At 33.6% G+C, this 19,125-nt stretch overlaps 1 protein-coding gene across 1 annotated transcript in view; it reads left to right on the plus strand.

The window, feature by feature from the left end:
- Ptprq (protein tyrosine phosphatase receptor type Q) overlaps positions 1–19,125 on the plus strand; it is a 217,497-nt gene that overhangs the window by 125,956 nt on the left and 72,416 nt on the right. The window contains exons 29-30 of the mRNA XM_033763494.1: positions 1,257–1,580; positions 17,652–17,773. Coding sequence (XP_033619385.1) covers positions 1,257–1,580; positions 17,652–17,773 — 446 coding nt within the window. The remainder of the gene's footprint in view (positions 1–1,256; positions 1,581–17,651; positions 17,774–19,125) is intronic.

Here is a 19,125-nt window from a genome sequence, read left to right on the forward strand (position 1 = left end):
TTAGCCTCCCATGCCTCTACAGATCTCATTTCCTACTAGTAATTTTTATTTCCTTGTTTTTCCTTAAAATTATGGGCATGTTTTCACCTTAGATCCTTTAATCGTATCTCTTCTGCTGTAAATTTTCTTTCCTGAAATGTTCATATGACTATGTACCCCACCTTCATCAAAAATGTAAGGACTTCTAATCAGTAAGGCCTTCTCCAACAAACAAACTTAAAATATCAATAACCCTGAAACTCTTTATCTTCCGATTTCTTACTTATCCTTCTCTACCACACTGATAATCATCCTTATTATATAAACACAATACCAGTTTATATTTTTATTATAAAAAGCCCTCCATAATTTATACTTAATGAGGGCAAAGATTTTTATTCATTATATTTCCAGCATCTACAACAATACCTGCACTATTAGGTGCTCACTAGATATTTATTTAATCTTGAACTAATATGACATATATAGGAATGAAAGTTTCCTAAATATGTATTAAATTTTTTCAAATGTGAATATTTTGATATGTATTTTTCATGGATTATGTACTATAATTTTCATATAAATCATTGTTATTCTTTTCATCTCAGTCTTCTTAGCATAAACTCTTGAGAATATAAAAGGAAAAGTATGCTTTGAAAATGTTCCAGGACCATTCATCTTTCAGATTTCCAGCCATAAGATACTTGTATTAGTTTTGCAATAAACCCTCAAAAAAGGACATTAACTTTATTGTATCTTGAATTCTTGATACCAGGGTCAAATGCTGACATATGGTTTTCACTTAGCAACAAACATGGAGTTATTGGCATAACTCCCAATAAGACCATGTGATTGTAGATGATATATTGATACCTCTGTCTGTATAGAAATATCAGTGCACAGAATTATTGGGAACTGAGTACCAAAAATTCAGACTACACTTTATGGAAACATTTAGGGCAATATGAGCATGGAGTTTTCTTTTGCACAGTAAATTATTTCCTTCTTCAAGAAGCCAAAGTATGTTTATCTCAGCCACATGTGAGTGTGCTTAGGAGCAAAACCAAATTTAAAAAAATCACAATCCCATTTGAAATAATGGCCTCTGAAGCATAACGGTAAGGTTCTACTCATTAATTGTTGGAATACTAATCAAAAGAGTATAGTAATTTGACAAATCTCTACCTGGTGCTTCATAATAGAATATTTTAAAACATCATTTCTTTTTCTATTTATAAAATGTGTGGTAATTCAATTTTTTCTCCTTTAATTTTTAGTTCCCAGTGTTCCTTCAAATATTGCGCTTGCTAATGTTCTGTCAACTAGTGCGACATTGACATGGATAAGACCTGACACTATCCTTGGATACTTCCAGAATTACAAGATAACTGCTCAACTTCGTGCTCAGAAATGCAGAGAATGGGAACCTGAAGAATGTATTGAGTATCAAAAAATTCAATACCTCTATGAACCTGAGCTGACTGAAGAGACAATATATGGATTAAAGAAATTTAGATGGTATAGATTTCAGGTGGCTGCTAGCACCAATGCTGGCTATGGAAATGCTTCCAGCTGGATTTCCACACAAACTTTGCCTGGCCGTAAGTATTATCCTGGCATATACATACTGATTTCTATTATGGTCTATATCTTTATATTCATAATTTATATTTAATCCAATTGTGTATATAATGATTGAGCATAAGAACAAGTTAGTATAAGATGACTTATACAATAACATTTATACTTAACCGAAATCCAGTGGATAATTAAATTTCAGTGATCATTAGGATTTTTCTTAAATGACTAAAGTTGTGCTAAGAATCTGGAGTTTGTTTATTCATTTATTTAGACAAGGTCTCATAATGTAGTTTAGGCTGTCCTTGATCTCACTATGTAGCCCAGGCTGGCCTGAAACTGCAGGTGATCCTCCTGCTTCAGACTCCCAAATGCTAGGATTACATGCTTATGTCACCGCATCTGGTGACCTAGGGTCTTACATTTCAAGAAAGGATGTGGGAAGATTCTCTTGTGATATACCATGAGACCATGCTAATTGCTATGTAGGGCTCTTTCTTGATCAGTGCCTGAATTTTTCCTTCACATTTGGAGACTCTGCTGCTTTTCATCTGGCCTTTGTAGCCTTTCTTAGGCTTTCTCTTTCTCTTTCCCTGTCTCCCTCTCCTTCTCCCTCTTTCTCCCTCTCTCTCACTCTCTCTCCCTTTCTCCCTGTCTTCCTTTTCTCCTCCCCCCTCAACTCTGTTTCTCTGATGGCTCTTTAAAGAGTTTTTCTAATTTTTGGTTTTTGTGTCAATACAATTCTGAGGCAAATTAATACAAAATGTCTAACTCCCAGCTTGAGAAAGGGGAAAAAAATAATACAAAGTAACATAAATAATTTCTCAAAATTATCCCACCTTCTACACATCTTTCAAGAATTTTATAATCGGGAAACATCTCCTGAAATGCTTTTCCATAGAAATCATTCAAAGTATAGGTAAAGGTTCCTCTTGAAACTTTACTTTTATATTTTTAGATTAACTGACCACCTTGTTCACTTAGACTACGTAATTTATCATATTAAAGTAAATTTTTATTCCTCACCCTGAACCTGATCTATATAGAATTATAATAATGATTTCCATGCAATGTAAATCAATTACATGTGAAATCCTGCAAGCTTGAGCTCTAAGAAATGGCTGAACTGTCTGAAATACCATTTCTAGCCCAACCGGAGCACTCCAGAGCAAATTTTAGTCCTCCGGCTTACCAATTCTGACACCACTCATATAAATCCTCTAAATATGGGGCTTCTATTGCCATCCTCTTCCTCTAACCAAGGCTCTTACTCTTGATTCCTTGCAAATCCAAATCACATTTCCTTAAACATTTTGGTACCTATTAGTAGAGAAATACACAGATGCACACATACACACCATACATACGCACGTACACATGCACGTGAATGCATCTGCATATGAACACACATACACACACTCACCCACGTGCATACACTCACAAGTAGATTTTCAGTAACAAGTGATTACTGTGTTAGACCCTTATAAGGTAGCTAAATAGACTTTGATCTAGGGCATTTTCTAGGCCACTAAGTGTGACTTTTGTTAAAATTTCCCAGAGTAACTGGCATCATGTTTGTAACAGAAAATGTCTAATAAAGTGTTTGCTAATGTAATTCAACATTGGAGATAGAATCCTAGTGATGCAGCTGTCAACATATGACTCAACCAATTCTTGTTTTTTAGCAGTTTGCCTTTGTTTCTGTTAAACCCTGCCCTTCCTCATGCTTCTTTCTTAGCCTCTTCATATTCTTTTGTTTCTTTCTTAAACTTTAAATAGCAGAGTGCCCAAGTTGATCTATACCTGGCCTCCTCTCCTTTACCACTGCACAGCCCCAAAGAGATCTTAAATGTCCTCTTCTACCATATGGATTTAAATTTCCCAGTCATTTCCATCCTGTAAGCTGCACAGAACTGCTGATTGATGTTTATCTCATTAGTGATAACATGGAACACGTGTGCCAAATAAAGCTCTCAAAACTACCATGGTCTAAAAGTGTAAATAAGGTTCTAATGGTATAATTGATAGTGTTAAATAGGAAGGAAAGTTCTTGATCACTGGCATTTCCTTGAAGTCTAGAATAATGCATGGTTATCTGTCTATCTATCTATCTATCTATCTATCTATCTATCTATCTATCTATCTGTCTATATTCTGAAGATGTTTCCAAAATAAATGAAACTTGATTGAATAAGGTACAGTGCATAAAGGAAAAGGACTTTTTTTCCAGTGTACATGATGGATAACAAAGAAAAGAGAAATATGGATAAAACTGAGTTTTGGGATTAGTCAATAAGAATCATTATTTTGAATCTGCTACTTTGAGAAGAAATAACCAGTCTAACTGAAAACAGCAATGAATAGGTGTGTAACTATTAACATATGGCTAAAGCTAGTGGTTTTAGTTGCTTCAGCTGATAGGCTAAGTAAATCACAAGTGCAGCTTTGATAGAAAAGTAAGACCTATGACTATATGAATAAATTTCAAGGCCTCAGGAACTGGAAGTTGTTTGAAAAAGGACAGATACTTTGATGAAAGAAGTTGACTGGTATAGGATAATCGGCAGCGATGAAAACCTCGACAACTGAACCAAGAATGTGATGCTCACTTAGCTCTGGCAGATAATTTTTCTAAAGACAGTTCAGGGAGATGGGAAGCTTACATGTTCTATGTTAAAACGCTTAATTTCTTGCTTGAACCTAATTTTTAAAAACTAAAAAAAATGTAATGGTTTAACCCAAATATATTACCTCAGAGCTGTGGGCAATTTGGTTAAAATATACCTATGCCTATGTGTCTTGTGTCATGAGGGGCTCCATCCTGCTTCTTATGAGCATCTCATGTATGAAAACCTACTTCTGCTTACTACACTATGCCAGGACTTTTCTACTGCATCATCTCTCTTTTTATCCCTCTCATTTAGTTTATTTGTAGCTTTTAGATATACAGTACAGATACTTTCATCGTTGGGATCTTGTACCTTTACATGACAGGTCTTGGTTCTCATTTTTTCCCCATCCCCCTGCCCTTCCTTCACCCCTCCACCCTTCCCTATTTACAAAGACTTTGTTTTCAGTTTTTTCATTTTCTCATATTTTTTCTTTTCCCTTATTTCCTTTCCCCTACCCTTCCCACTTCCCCTACACCTTTAGCCCTTTTCTTCCTATTTCACATTGTCAATTATACCATTTGGATCTTATTTACACTTTTAGATTTTCTCTTAATTAAATAAATAAGACACACATGTGTAGTGCATATCTCTTAAAAGCATTTGACAAGACTTTGTTTCCATTTTTTCATTTGTTAAGTGTGCTTTTTAAAATTTTTTTCCTTATTGAGTTTATTGGTACATTTTAGGTATACAGTACAGTTACATTATTGGGATCTTGTACCTTTACGTGACAGGTCTTGGTTCTCATTTTTCCCCTTGTCCCTGCCCTCCCTTCACCCCCTCCTCCTCTCCCCACTTACAAACATTTTATTTCCATTTTTTCATTTTCTCCTATTTTTTTCTTTCCCTTATTACCTTTCCCCTACCCTTCCCACTTTCCCCACACCTTTAGCCCTTTTCTTCCTATTTCACATTGTCAATTATCTCACTAGGATCTTATGTACTATAATAGCTTGTTCACACCAGAGAAACTATTCGGTATTTACACATGTGTGACTTATTTATTTCACTTAGGAGTATATCCTCAAAATGTATCCATTTTCCTGTGAATGACTCTAATTTCTCATTCTTTATGGCTGAGTAGTACTCCATTTTATAGAAAAACCACATCTTCTTTATCCAGTCTCCAACTGATGGGCAATGTTAAGTGTGCTTTTAAGAGATGATGTTAGGGAGGGATGAAAGGGTTTAAGGGAAGGCAGGGAAATGGGGAAAACTAAGAACCAAGATATATCACATAAAGGTACAATTTTCCAATGATGAATGTCATTATATTGTATACCTAAAATGTACCAATAAAATTAATTTTAAAAAGCACACTTAACAGTAGTAAGATTTAAATTAGCATAAAGCAACATAACAGTGTGATTAAATCAGAAGGTGGCAATAAGACTGGAAAGTTAGATATTTTAAATAATCTCACATCCACTAGTCTCCACTTGAGTGTTACCCTTTCACCATTTTCTTCTACTTCTTACTGCATTCCCACCTATGACGATGTTTCATTTATAGGGGACACATGGATAACAAGCATGGTTACTTTGAACTCGCTGGTGTTGAGAATAACTATTCTAACCTAAGTGCCTAGAAAACAGACAGAAACAGATGCTTAAAGACTGGAACATGGTTAGAGCTGAGGTTTTTAGTTGTTTGGAATTTGACTATCACTGTGATTGGAGAAAAAAGAAAGTGAAAAAAAATGCATATTTCAACATTGTAAAACGCATGATTTCCTAAAAATTTATAACTTTTCAAATGAGTAGTCAGGCATATGTGAGGATAATAAATTCTTTTAATTGCTTAAGCTATGATAATGGATTGCCAACTCATCACTTAGGTTAAAGAATGGAGGATTTTTTCTTCCAATGGATACATATTTCTAGTGATGCATATTTTTAACTTCTAAGTCACATACTTACACAGTAAAAGAATGTTACTCATTATATGAAGCCAAGGACAAATAATCTGAGGTATAAAAGTTAAAAGTGGATTCATATATTGATGTGGCGTAATACATATTGTGAAATAACATAGTATAAAATTAAAAGGAATTAGAATATTCAGCCAACAACAATTTTAAGGAGTACTAATGTTTTCAATAGTCAAAGTAAGTAATGTTTTGATAATTGATTCTGCATACCAAATATAAATATGTGGGCATTTTACAAACAAAAAGTAATCTAGGTAAAGAAAATGAATAAGTTTCCTATTATCTATAATTTACTAAAAAATAATGTATTTCATAATATGTCTTATAGTAACAACTATTTTTCTCTGTTAGAGAAAAGGCTATTCAACAGTATAAAATCACTATCTTGGATAAGTGTGCATTTTGTTCTAATGGCATCAGTACTAATGTGCTTTATCAAAACTTGGAGCTGCTGGGCAAAGAGTTAGTGTGTGATTATTAATTTGAAATTAAATTGTTCAAAATGTAAGTAACAAAATATCACCCAGGTGAATTATAAATATTATAAAAGGCTCTAAAATGACTTGTAGCATAAAGAAATATCGTATTACTAATTCTCTTTAAACTCATAAAGAACAACAACAAAATTGAAGATTCAGGGAGAAAAGTTGGAATGCAAGCTGAGAATTAAATTGGGTTACTGATTGTTAATCTATAACAGTAAGACAGAGTGAATATAGGAAACAATGTTGAGTCAAGTCAAGCTGACATTTCCTTTTCCCATATACTCTGATTTCCATAAGTGAAAACAATTTTTCCCCCTTAAATCACCTCTGTAATAAGCACAAGTCTACATGCTGTGTATACATAGACAGAAAGCACAAACATTACAAAAGGCTGGAATACTAAATTGGGAACATTAGAAGTCTTGTAGATTATTTCATTTATCTCTTATTTTTCTGATGATCCATATACTCAAAAACAATTTGAGTTGTATGTTTAGGGAATGTAAAATAGAAAGCTGTTAACTTCTGTGTGGTACATAATAGACACAATACTGAGGAAACGTACAACTTTAAAGGACTCTGTGTGTGAAATTAGTATGGAATGAAATGGGACTTTCATAATGTGTATCTCCTATAGACCACCAAGACTGGAAGACAGCAAGAAAGGAAAATTCCTGGGGTAACACTTAGGTTGTGAAAACCACAGGATACCATACACATGAGGAATTTTAACTACCCAAACATCTGTTAGGTTAAAAAGAATTCAACAAAACATGCCTCATCAAAGAAGTTTCTAAGGAATGTAACTTTATAATCTGAAAAGAAGAAAAGCCAAACAGAGGGCAGAGTACATAACGTTACTTAAAATAAGAAATAGTTAATGCATTACTATATATTCAATTATTTTCCTAATGTATTCTAAACTGTATAAACTTATAATGTGATCAACATCATAGTAACAAAGACAGAAGTTATCTTTTCTTTAAAGACAAACTTAACATCATTATTATCCAATAATAAAAAGTGCTGTTAGCCATATGTAAATAGAAAATATAATCTGAGACATACAAAAACCCATTTGGTGGCCGTGTAGTTTTTAGAATTATCTCTATCCTGTGGTCACTAGAGAAAATAAATATAATTTATTCTACACATGGTGATTATACTTACGTGAAATTAGTTAGATGCTGTTGAATGTCTTCTAAATTAAACATCAAAAACTCTCAAGTGTATAATTCAAGATAGCTTCTTTCCCCTCGAGTTAGAAATAGAGATAGACATAGACATAGGATAGACATAGACACGGAATAGAGATAGACACACATATATGGAATGATTTCTTAGATTTACATAGACATCTCAAACTCCATTTTGCCACTGCCTCTGCCCCTTTGTAAACCTTCCGTGCCCATTTGTTCCTTGTTTCATTGTGTTTCACCCTCTTCTAATTGTTCAAACTAGCAATTTAGGAATCATTTTAAATTCTTTTTAGGCACCCTCATCTCTCACAGTTCAACACTTGAGTTGTATTGAATTTACCTTATAAATATCTCTTGTATTTTCTTTTAAGTATTTCTTAAATCTAGACTCCTAACATTCATCTCCTGGATTATTAAAAAAAAATCCAAATGATCTATTTTCTACCATTCATATGAACTCAGCCGTCAAGCACATTTCATAAAATAAAATAAAATAAAATAAAATAAAATAAAATAAAATAAAATAAAATAAATTTATCTGAACATGTCATTCCTCTGTTGAAAATCTTTGGTACTTTTGTTTTCCCACATGTAAAGCCCTTATCTTACAGTAAATCATAGGTCATTTATGCTTTTCTTTGTTTTCCTCACACCTGTATTGCACCTTCACCATAATTCTTCAGAATCTTAGCAATTCTTACTATCCTTTCCATCCTTCTTTTTTGGGGACCAAATACCTTTTCTTTTTTATTTTACATCAAGTATCTCTTTTGAATTGTCTTCAAGGAATCACTCTTTCCACTCTCACCTCCTAAAACTTACTTCTAAAATACTGAGCATACTATGTCATAATTACTGTTTTTTGTGGGACTGTGAGTACTTTAAAAACAGAAATGACCAGGAAATAATATATTATACATGCTTGTCCCTCCAATTATGCTTGTTATTTAAGTGGAATAAATCAGATGTACAAGCTTAAATATCATACGATTACTTTGACGTGAGAAACTCAAAACATAAAAGAGAAACATAAAAGATACACAATATGAAATAGAGAGAGAGATATTTTGCAAATAGAAAGAGGACCAAACGTTTGGAGAGGGGGTTGAAAAAGAATTAAAATGTGTTATGTACAAGCACCACTGACCCCTGAGGAATGTGACCATTATGTAACAACTATAAACATATACTACTAGACATAAAATGGAAAAAGAAATGTTTGCAAATGTTCAAGACTTATTATGAATATGGAAGGATGGTATTTGACTTAAATGAAAAAGTATTTTGTTAAAATTCTTCATATCTCAGAGTAGTTCATACTACTTTTTTATTTATTTTTTAATCTAGTACTTGCCTTTCAAATATTTACACGGTTGTTGCTAAAATTAAAGTTCTTCTGGCCAGCTACTGCCCGAGTTTGAAATGTTCCCTTATTTCACAAAACCAGCCTATATGTTGTTGATCATTTTGTGAGTTTATATTTTTATTGAAATAAGAAATATATATTATTTCACGTGGGGAAGAAGTATTCATATAATAAACTCAGGAAGATTTAAAGCAGTGAAGGAGATTAATGAATGCCTATTTCAGAATGATTGAAGCATTATATATATTATATATATATAAAATATATATGATAATGGACTGGTTAAATTTTTGTATATATATGATAATGGACTGGTAATAAATTTTTGTATTGAGGCTGAATTGTAATAAGCTGATGGCCCATGAAGAACTGAAGTGGAAAAATAATGTTTGAATTTGGATTACTAACAATGATAACAAATAGAAGAGAGTTGGATAAAATAATTTAAAGCATCTAAGATCACTTAATAATTTATTCAACTAATTAATGACAAAGGCTTCTGTCAGATTATTGAGCAAACTTTCTAGAATTTAACATAGTTAATTTTTAAAACATGTCTAACATAAACAAATAGAATGTTTTTTAGCACCATGAATAAAAATCAAAAACATATGTATAGATTATCCTTATATAATTCTTAAACTACTAATTTTTAAAGCCTGGTTTTCATAAAAAATATATTGTCACAATTGTGACATACATGCACCTAAGTTTGTAGCAGTACAGTTTGTAATAGCTAAATCATGGAAACAACCCATTTGCCCATCAGTTTGAAACTAGATAAAGAAGATATGGTTTTTCTATAAAATGGAATATTAGTCATAAAGAATGAGAAATTAGAGTCATTCATAGGAAAATGGATACATTTTGAGGATATGCTCCTAAGTGAAATAAGTAAGTCACACATGTGTAAATACCAAGTAGTTTCTCTGGTGTGAAAAACTATAATAGTACACAAGATCCTAATGAGATAATTAACAGTGTGAAATAGGAATAAAAGGGCTAAAGATGTGGGGAAAGTGGGAAGGGTAGATGAAAGGGAATAAGGGAAAAGAAAAAAATAGGAGAAAATGAAAAAATGGAACTAAAATGTTTGTAAATGGGGAGGGGAGGAGGGTGAAGGGAGGGCAGGGACAAAGGAAAAAAATGAGCTAAATTTTCTTGGGCCAGGAATTTAGCTCAGCGGTTGTACCACTTGCCTTGCAAGCAAAAGGTCCTGAGTTCGATCCCTGGTAGCAATAAATAAATAAATAAATAAATAAATAAATAAATAAATAAATAAATAAATAAATAAATTTTCTCCCTCTTCTCTACAGATCTCCTGTAGATTTGAATTTACTTTTATTCTTCTGAGAAGCTTCTTTCTCTTGGTTCAGAATGAAGTGTGAGGAAGGATTAATGCATTATGAGTTTTGGCCTTTATCCTCAGCTCAGATTTTGCCTCAGTATCAGCGGGTCCTCGATCAAGAAAATTTGTTCTATCTCTTCTGCAAAGGAATTTAGGAGAAATTTTGCCTAACTATGGAAAATTTGAAGTTCAAAAGAAGCACCTATGAATAATATACATCAAAGCTCTAAGCTATGTAGCCTATTTCCCTGAAAATCAAAGCTAGCTGGAAACTAATCAGCCTTGAAAAGTAGAGATCGAAAATGCCAGCCCCAGTCAGCGTATCCATGCCTTACCTGCCATCACTATTCTCTTGATCAGTGGTCCTCTGTAAGGCAGATGAGGAGGACAAAATAGGATTATATACCCCATATCTAATACATCATTGTAGTAATGACTTTACCTAAATTGTTCTGCGTTGTTCCTATGTATAGCTTCAAGATGGCAAGGAACTGCTGGCACTTTCCTGAGTTCTCTTTTTAAAATTTTTATTAGAATCTGTTTGCAATGCATAATGAACTTATTCATCTTAAATTCATATGGAACATGATGATTTGTTATTCTGGAAACTTTGGGGATGAAAGTCAGTGATGGTAGGAAGAATCCTGCTTCTTAAAATTGTACGTCCAGAATTAAAGTATGATGATAGGTAAAAGTAGATCAGTCTGAGTAGTACTGTGCCTAGATGCCCACATCTTCATGTTGACTACCTGCTCCCAAATTTCCTCTATGGCTACTTGCCTAACCTTCAGAGAGGCAGTAATTTAATCTCCATTCTATCCTGCATACTAAAGTAATAATCATTGGTCACCTAATCTGAAAAGCAGGGTCACTATTTTTTAAAGGACAAGCTAATATTGGAGAGCAATTGTTATTAAACTTGTGCTCCAGATAAAGATTTACTTGGAGGGGATGTTCATTGTTGTGCTTTATATCCAGGTTGTAATTCATAAGCCTGAGATCTGGCTTCAGAATTTTCTCTGACTTTGCCAGTGATGTTGGCTGCTGGTCTGAAGACAAAACTTTGAGAATCATTATTGTAGAGTTTTGTAAACATGATGCTGATTCTAGGAAAATATGTGCAATCTGAGTCTAAATCAACAGTACTAATATCAGAAAATTTTCATTCTTACCTGGCACAGCCTGGATTGAGAGTGAGAATGTTTTACATATTTTGTATTTTTTTCAACAAGCCAGTCAAACTGTTCAAATAACAGTTCATTTAAGCAACAGATGAGATGATCATACAATGAAGCCTAATTCTATGACCATCCACTAATCATTCTCAGTATTCAATAAGTTTTCTAATCTGATACATTCTTAGTTTGCAGCATTTGCCCTTCATGGTTTTACCTTGCTGTTGGGAAATATAATAGTGAAACAAAATTAAAGTCCTGTAGAATGGTGGGAAATATTTCGTACACCAACAGTGGCATTCAACACTAGCCAGTGAAATCACTGGGCTCTAGGGACACTTGCAGTACTAGAGAAGGACAGCCAATAACACAATGCTATAACCATTGGACAGGAACTAGGAAGAACCTAATTGCTGTGCTTTCTCAGGGCTCTCAATGCCTTATATTATTTTTGGCACAGGGACTCCATCTAGCCAATTAGATTTTCTCTAGTGTCTAGACAAGTCTAAACCTCAAAGCTGTTTCTTCCAGGTGTGCTGAATCAAACACAGCTCACAACCCTAGGATTTGATATTGCTCATATTATTGAGAAAAGACAGAGCCCTCCACTTGGTGATGACAGTTGATAGGAATCTGGTGGTCTGGGTACCAGATCCTGAAATTAAAATACCCCAAATGGTAGGCCTTTTAAATAAACTTTATTTAAATTCAAATGGATGTACAATTTAAATCAAATGTATGCAGAACTCAGGATATCCTGCTTTATGAGTTGCTGTCAAATTCATTATTTATTTTATGCTTATTCTTTTAGAAAATTCATCAAAGAATGATGCACAGATAACTGTAGCGTATGTCATGTAATGTTTTCAACTATTAAATTAGATTTACAAAGATGTACAGAATGCAAAATTGCTAAGAAGTCTGAAAGTGCTTATCCTAAAAGTATAGTGTTAGACACAACAAAACTTTTGGTTCTTAATCAAAGTGGCACAGACTTGGGGCATTCAAGCTTTTATATGTACTAGGCAAAATGATGGTCTATCCAGACTCACCTTTCAGCTAACACACTTAGCATTAAGACACAGATGGATGGGAAAGATGACCCTGACCCACATAAGACCCACATTCCTGTGCAAGGATAGAAGCATGATAATCAGGAAATGATGGTTGTTAGTTACAGAAAATGCATTATTGTGAAAACCAGGGAAAAGTGCTTACAAGAGGAAGTGATTGGATTATGGGGGAATGAGAGAATAAGGATAGATCATTCCTACTGAGTAAATTGCTGTGATTTATAAGAGAAAGGGTATAGTGATATCTTGGCCCATTACTGACTAGATTCATTTCACAAACAATCCTAAATCAGGATGTGACAGTTTATGGGGAGACAAACAAATTCTCCCAGAGATGCTTGTAAGTTCCTATGCTCTTAAACCGATGTGTTTTCTACTCCCCAAGACTTTACTACTATCAGCCTCCTTTGTTTTGGAATTTTACACTGATAATTGTAATTTTGTATTCCCCTTCGTGACTCCAGTAACAGATCACTATATACTGTGATAAAAGGAATAATAATAATACCGGGTAGATTTTATTAGGAACTTTAGGAATTGTGATAAATTTCCAAAATAAAGTTATGAAAAGGAAGTTGAAAATATTATGTTTATAAGTACACAACTAAAATGATTAGATGTTGCTTTATAATAGGTGAGAATTTTGATTTAAATCACCCTTTTAAATTTCTATGATTTAATGCAATAACAATATTTCATTGCTTGAGACATACAAAGTTATGTATTATATGCATATGTATGTTGTATTTTTCATACTTTTATTTTCATTTTTTAGTTTGAATTTAAGGGTTCTCATGCTTTAAGAAAAGTGATAATTCCAAGAAAAGCTTTGCATAACAGCATTCAACACAGGGAATACTTGGTAACAAAGCAGACAATTTAATCAGCTTACTGAAAATGCAAATGTAGTTTAGAGTGATCATTTCTTTTAAAAAAGGAAGCTAAGAGGGCTGGGGATTTAGCTCAGCAGTTCGGTGGCCTGCCTTGCAAGCACAAGGACCCAAGTTCTATCCCTGGTACCAAAAAAAAAAAAAAAAAAAAAAAGGAAGCAAAGAAAAACAACTTTTGGAAAAGTTCAAGAAATGATATTTAAAAGCTCAGCTCTGGTTGAGTTAAATACGTTTTTTGTAATGAATATCACTATATGGAACATAAAATATTTAGTAGTGTAGATGGTTAGATGTGTCACAAATGATCTTTGAATGTCAGTTTTCTCTTAGTTCTGCTTGGGGTAGCAGGCACTCCCTGATGATAGGTTTGATTGCTAGTATTGAAGGGATAATTACAGGGTAGACATTTTACTGTGAAAGGTAAGAAATTGAGCTAAGTTGAAATTAAAGCTCTGTGAGCTGGTATACAGATGTAGTTGCAGGCCAGGCTTTCAAATGGTTTGGGATCTGTCCTCAGTTGACAGTCCAAGATTCATCCTGTAAGCTCAGAAAATGTGGACATATTGCCCTGAAAATATTTCCAAACATAAGCTATGTATAGTATTAATTATAATGTATAGTAGGGAAACAACCTCATCAGCTTTCTTAGTCTAAATATTTTTCAGCCACTTGTCCATGATGTCTGGGAGGCAATAAGGAGAGACTCACCTCTCTTATAGAAGGAGTTGGGTTTTAGATTTTAATCCCCCAAACACTGTTTGTATACTGTATAGGGGTACATGAATCAAATATATTCTGGAGATTATCTTTCCTCTTTTGGTCTAATTAATTTTACCCCCTTTTAGTTATAAGTTAGCTATTAAGTACTACAGTGTTTTGATTTTTCTAGCATGATAATAAATGATTGTATTTGTCTTTTTGTCCATGACAGTTATTCTTACAAAAATTTTAGGGGTAGTCTTGAAAGGCAGACAGTCTGTCCCTCATTTCCTCTGTGACTCATTTATTATATAAACTAGATTGCTCTGTATTTGCATTGGAGTGCTATTCGTAGAATATATTAATACTGTTATTAAATATATTTTATGAGTTAAATTGGGAACCTAAATTTCACACATAACATTATCTTTTGGGGCCATATGTTCTAAGTATCATTCACTTGTGAAGATTTTCACTAGTCTTAACCTCTGTCTTTTTATTTTATTTTATTTGCTACTGGGTAATTTGATAAAGAATAGAAATGTATTTACTCACCGTTCTAGAGGCTGGGAAGTGTAAGGTCAAGACACTCGCGGGTTTCGTTGTCTGTGAGAACTTTATTCTTTGGAGGAAGGAATATTCCATTTTCATGTCCTCACATGGTGGAAAGTTGAAGGACAAATAAGCCCAAGGCTTTGTGAACCTGCCTTCATAAGGACCTTAATCCCATTCATGAGTGAAGGAGCCTTTGTGATGTAATCATTCTCAAAGGCCCCACCTCTTACTACTACAACGGTAGTCTTCAAAGTCTGAATTTTGAAAGAGACAAATTCAAACTATGGCAACATCTTGAGTACCTCTGTGGTATTAAAATAAATCTTCTAGCTCTATTCAGAGCATGGAAGTCAAGTGAACCAGATATACCGGACATTCCACAGTATTCCAATTTGTAGGGAATAACCTGGATAAAACCTTTTAAGAATTCCTAGTTTGTCCTTCTGTCAGGTAGACACGTCAGTTCTCTTGCATTTCTCAGATTCTGCAGGAACAAACACAAATTTTTCATCTCCTCCCATAGTCTTACTCCACCAAAAGCACTTACTCTTGAATGTGCTGTTGTGAAATCTGTCAGCATTTTTCTGGTATTAACACATGAATAAGCATTTACTACTTTCTCTTTCTTGATTTGTACCCACATCTAATTAACCTCTGAGGTCCCTTTACCATGCTTTCTACGTGAGTTTAGGTTCCATGTCTTCCGGTATATATCAGCTGTCACTATTCTGATTGAGGATCTTACTGATCTGGCTTTTTGGAAATACTTTTCTGGGCTCAGCACAAATAAGAGCACTTATCTTTTTATTTTACAGGTACTCAAGTTTTCCTCTTAGATCATTTGAAAAATATTTCCTTTCTCAAAACCTCAGTGCCATCTTATAATTTAATGTACTCCAAAATCTTTAACATGATAATAAAGGGCTCTCTAATCTTACTCCCAAATTGCTATTTGCTGATTGTTGCTATATATCCTTACATGAACACTGCTTTTTCTGTGACATCTCTATTCCCTGAGTGTAGGAATTCTGAACCTTCTCTGGATTGTGGATGTCTTTGGCAGTCTGGTAAAGTTTATGGATGCCTTCGCAGAGTAGTTTTTGAATGTATGAAATAATAAATGTAAGATTATAAAAAATCAGTTCTGTGGTAAAATCGTTCTGTCTGTAGACCTGTTGATTATGTGTTTGTGGTTTTATTATGGTCACCTTAGAGTAGAAGTGCTCCAACTGCATTCTTCTGATTATTAAAACCTTCATCTTTCACAGCCTATTACAGTTCCCAGGGTCTTGTTTGTTCCTTTACTCCCTGCTCATCTATTCATCAATTTGCCATTTTTCCTTTCCTAGCAAATTATTTGTGTTTTTAGTTAGTCCTCATCTTTACTCCACCCTTTATTATCTACACTTTATCAATCAACAGTGATGTCCAAGCATTGAAATAGCCACTTTCACATATTTATGTCTTTATTGTTTTTTAAAAACTTTGAAACATATATATAATGTGGAAATGAGGTGCTATTTTGTTGTTTTACCATGATCATACAAGTTGTTGCTCTCTCTACATTATAAATATTTGAGGAAAGGAATACTGTATCTTTCTTTTCCACCTTTTCAGGATCTTATTGTAGTACTTGTTCAGTAATGTTTCTCGTGTGGTCTTGATAATTATAAATTACTGAAAACTACTGATCAGTCACTATTGTATAGTGGAATTGACCATGGCCCGTAGGAGGATAGAGATAGACACGATATTCCTAGGTTAATGCTTATGACCAGTTAAACATGACTAAATCCATCTCAGCATACTCTAACCTTCTCATTTCTACTGACTTCACAAATTGAAATCATACATACTGGCTTTCAACAGTAAATTTCTTGAGATACTGTGTCCCTTGTTTTATGCTCATAAAAAAAAATCAGAAAAAAAAGACATTAAAGAATTATTCTGAACCATAATGGATTCAGGATATATTTGAAACTTACTTTTTAATAGCAGATAAGAGTAGTTGGGTAACATTTCCTATTCTACCCTCTCAATGAAAATACAAACAAATACCAACCCAGTTTATAATTGTAAGACAATATATTTTATTTATTTATTTATTTATTGGTACCAGGGATTGAACTCAGGTCTTTGTGCTTGCAAGGCAGGCCACCGAACCACTGAGCTAAATCCCCAGCTCCAAGGCAAAATATTTTACCATAAATCCATACACTACTTTCTATTTTTACCTATGCTTCTTTGCCATTCTTTCAATCATGTTTTTGCAAGAGTTTTCTTAAAGCAACATTTCTTGGTTATCTTTTTTTACATAAAATAGTTATTCAAAATTGTTTATTCTAGCAATGGTAATTTTTCTTTTCAAAAAATTATTTGAAGCTTAAAAGTCATGTATTTATGGTATTTATGATTTTAATTAATTTCTCATATGGAAATTTTTTGTATGTAGTAACTAGTTTTTTTGTACTGGAGATTGAATTTGGGACTTTGTGCTTGCGAAACAGTCGGCAGAACCACTGAACTATATCCCTGGCCCAGTAACTAGTTTTAAAATATTAGATCTTTTGATTTGCTAATACCTTTAGCATGCTGTAAACTGTAAATGAATGTAAAATTAATTCATTTTTCTTGGTGTTTTATATTATGGTACTATAGCAAATATTAAGTAATGTGACTGAGTAATCATTCTTCTGTCACAGATCCAGATGGTCCTCCTGAAAATGTGCATGTTGTGGCAACATCACCTTTCAGCATCAGCATCAGCTGGGGAGAACCTGCTGTCATTACTGGACCCACATTCTACCTGATTGATGTCAAATCGGTGAGGCATAGTTAGATAAACAGGCTTTGGAACCAAACTGTTTGAATTTGAGTCCTTGCTTTGTTAGACATTAGGCAACTTACTTCTCTACGTTTACATATGTATATCTGTAAAAGAAATAATAATAGTGTCCACAGATTCTGTGAGAACTAAATCAGTTAATATGCATAAAACTTAAGACAATTTCCTAACACGATATGTGTGAGATTTCAGTAACATGATTATTAGTATTATATTTATTCACATGATATAATAGGGCATGTAAACACATAGTTAAATTCATGAGAATAGTTGGGTTTAAAATATGGTGGAAAGGATTTCTAATGCACAAGGAGAAAGGAGAAAGCATTAAAGGAAACATATCTCAGATTAAATAACATCAGTTAAATCTTGGAAAATAACTGAAGCAAAACATGAAAAGGAGATGGAGACAAAGGTGTAAAAGTAAATCTCATTCAAGAAAGCAAGTAATATAGCTTTTCCAGTGTTACAATTAACAGAGTGCTGAGAGATGAAGCTAGATGCATAGGCCAGTTGTGTTACATACTGCAGAATTTGAGCTTTATGTTCAAGGTGGAAGTTGAAAGATTATAGCAAAAAATGATATGTTTTTGTTGTACAGGATAGATATTGTTATTCTGGATAGCTTGAGTGCGATATTTGGTAGTACAAATCTATGCAAGGAAACAAGAAACTATAGAAACGATAAGAGCAGCAAAAAGGTAACAAGGAAGGGCCGGGGATTTAACTCAGCGGTTCGGTGGCCTGCCTCACAAGCACAAGGACCCGAGTTCGATCCCCGGTACCAAAAACAAAAAACAAAAAAACCCGAAAAAAAAATGTAACAAGGGAACACAGTTAAAAATAACTGAAATCTACAAAATTTGTTAAAAAATAGACCAGCTCATAATGTTGAATGTAAGAGGCATCAAACAATATTGTAAAAATATTTGGACTTGGAGAAACACAAGAAAAATAGATCTGTAGGCAAAGAATTAGTTCATACTAGACATGGAGTTTGAGATGATTGGGAGTGCTCCACATGAAGATATCCCATTAGTGATACTCCCTTTGGATCTGAAACTCTGGAGAGAAATTCTGAATTCACTGATTTGCAAAAATAAAAACAAATCTGGATTCCAGATTTATTGGGAAGATGGCTGAAATTATATGAGTAGACGAGATTAACTATGGAACATATAACTAACAGAAGGACCTGAAGATGATAATCCTGAAAGATGCAAGCAATTAAATAAAAGGTCATGGAAGAGCTAAAATTAGAGTCAACAGGCAAGCAGAAAGAAAAGTGAGAAGTGAAGTCCATTCCCTAAGACAGGGTGCTCAGCAAAGTA

Source organism: Fukomys damarensis, unplaced genomic scaffold (genome assembly GCF_012274545.1).
Source record: "Fukomys damarensis isolate Sample0158 unplaced genomic scaffold, DMR_v1.0_HiC HiC_scaffold_15, whole genome shotgun sequence".
Lineage (NCBI taxonomy): Eukaryota > Metazoa > Chordata > Mammalia > Rodentia > Bathyergidae > Fukomys > Fukomys damarensis.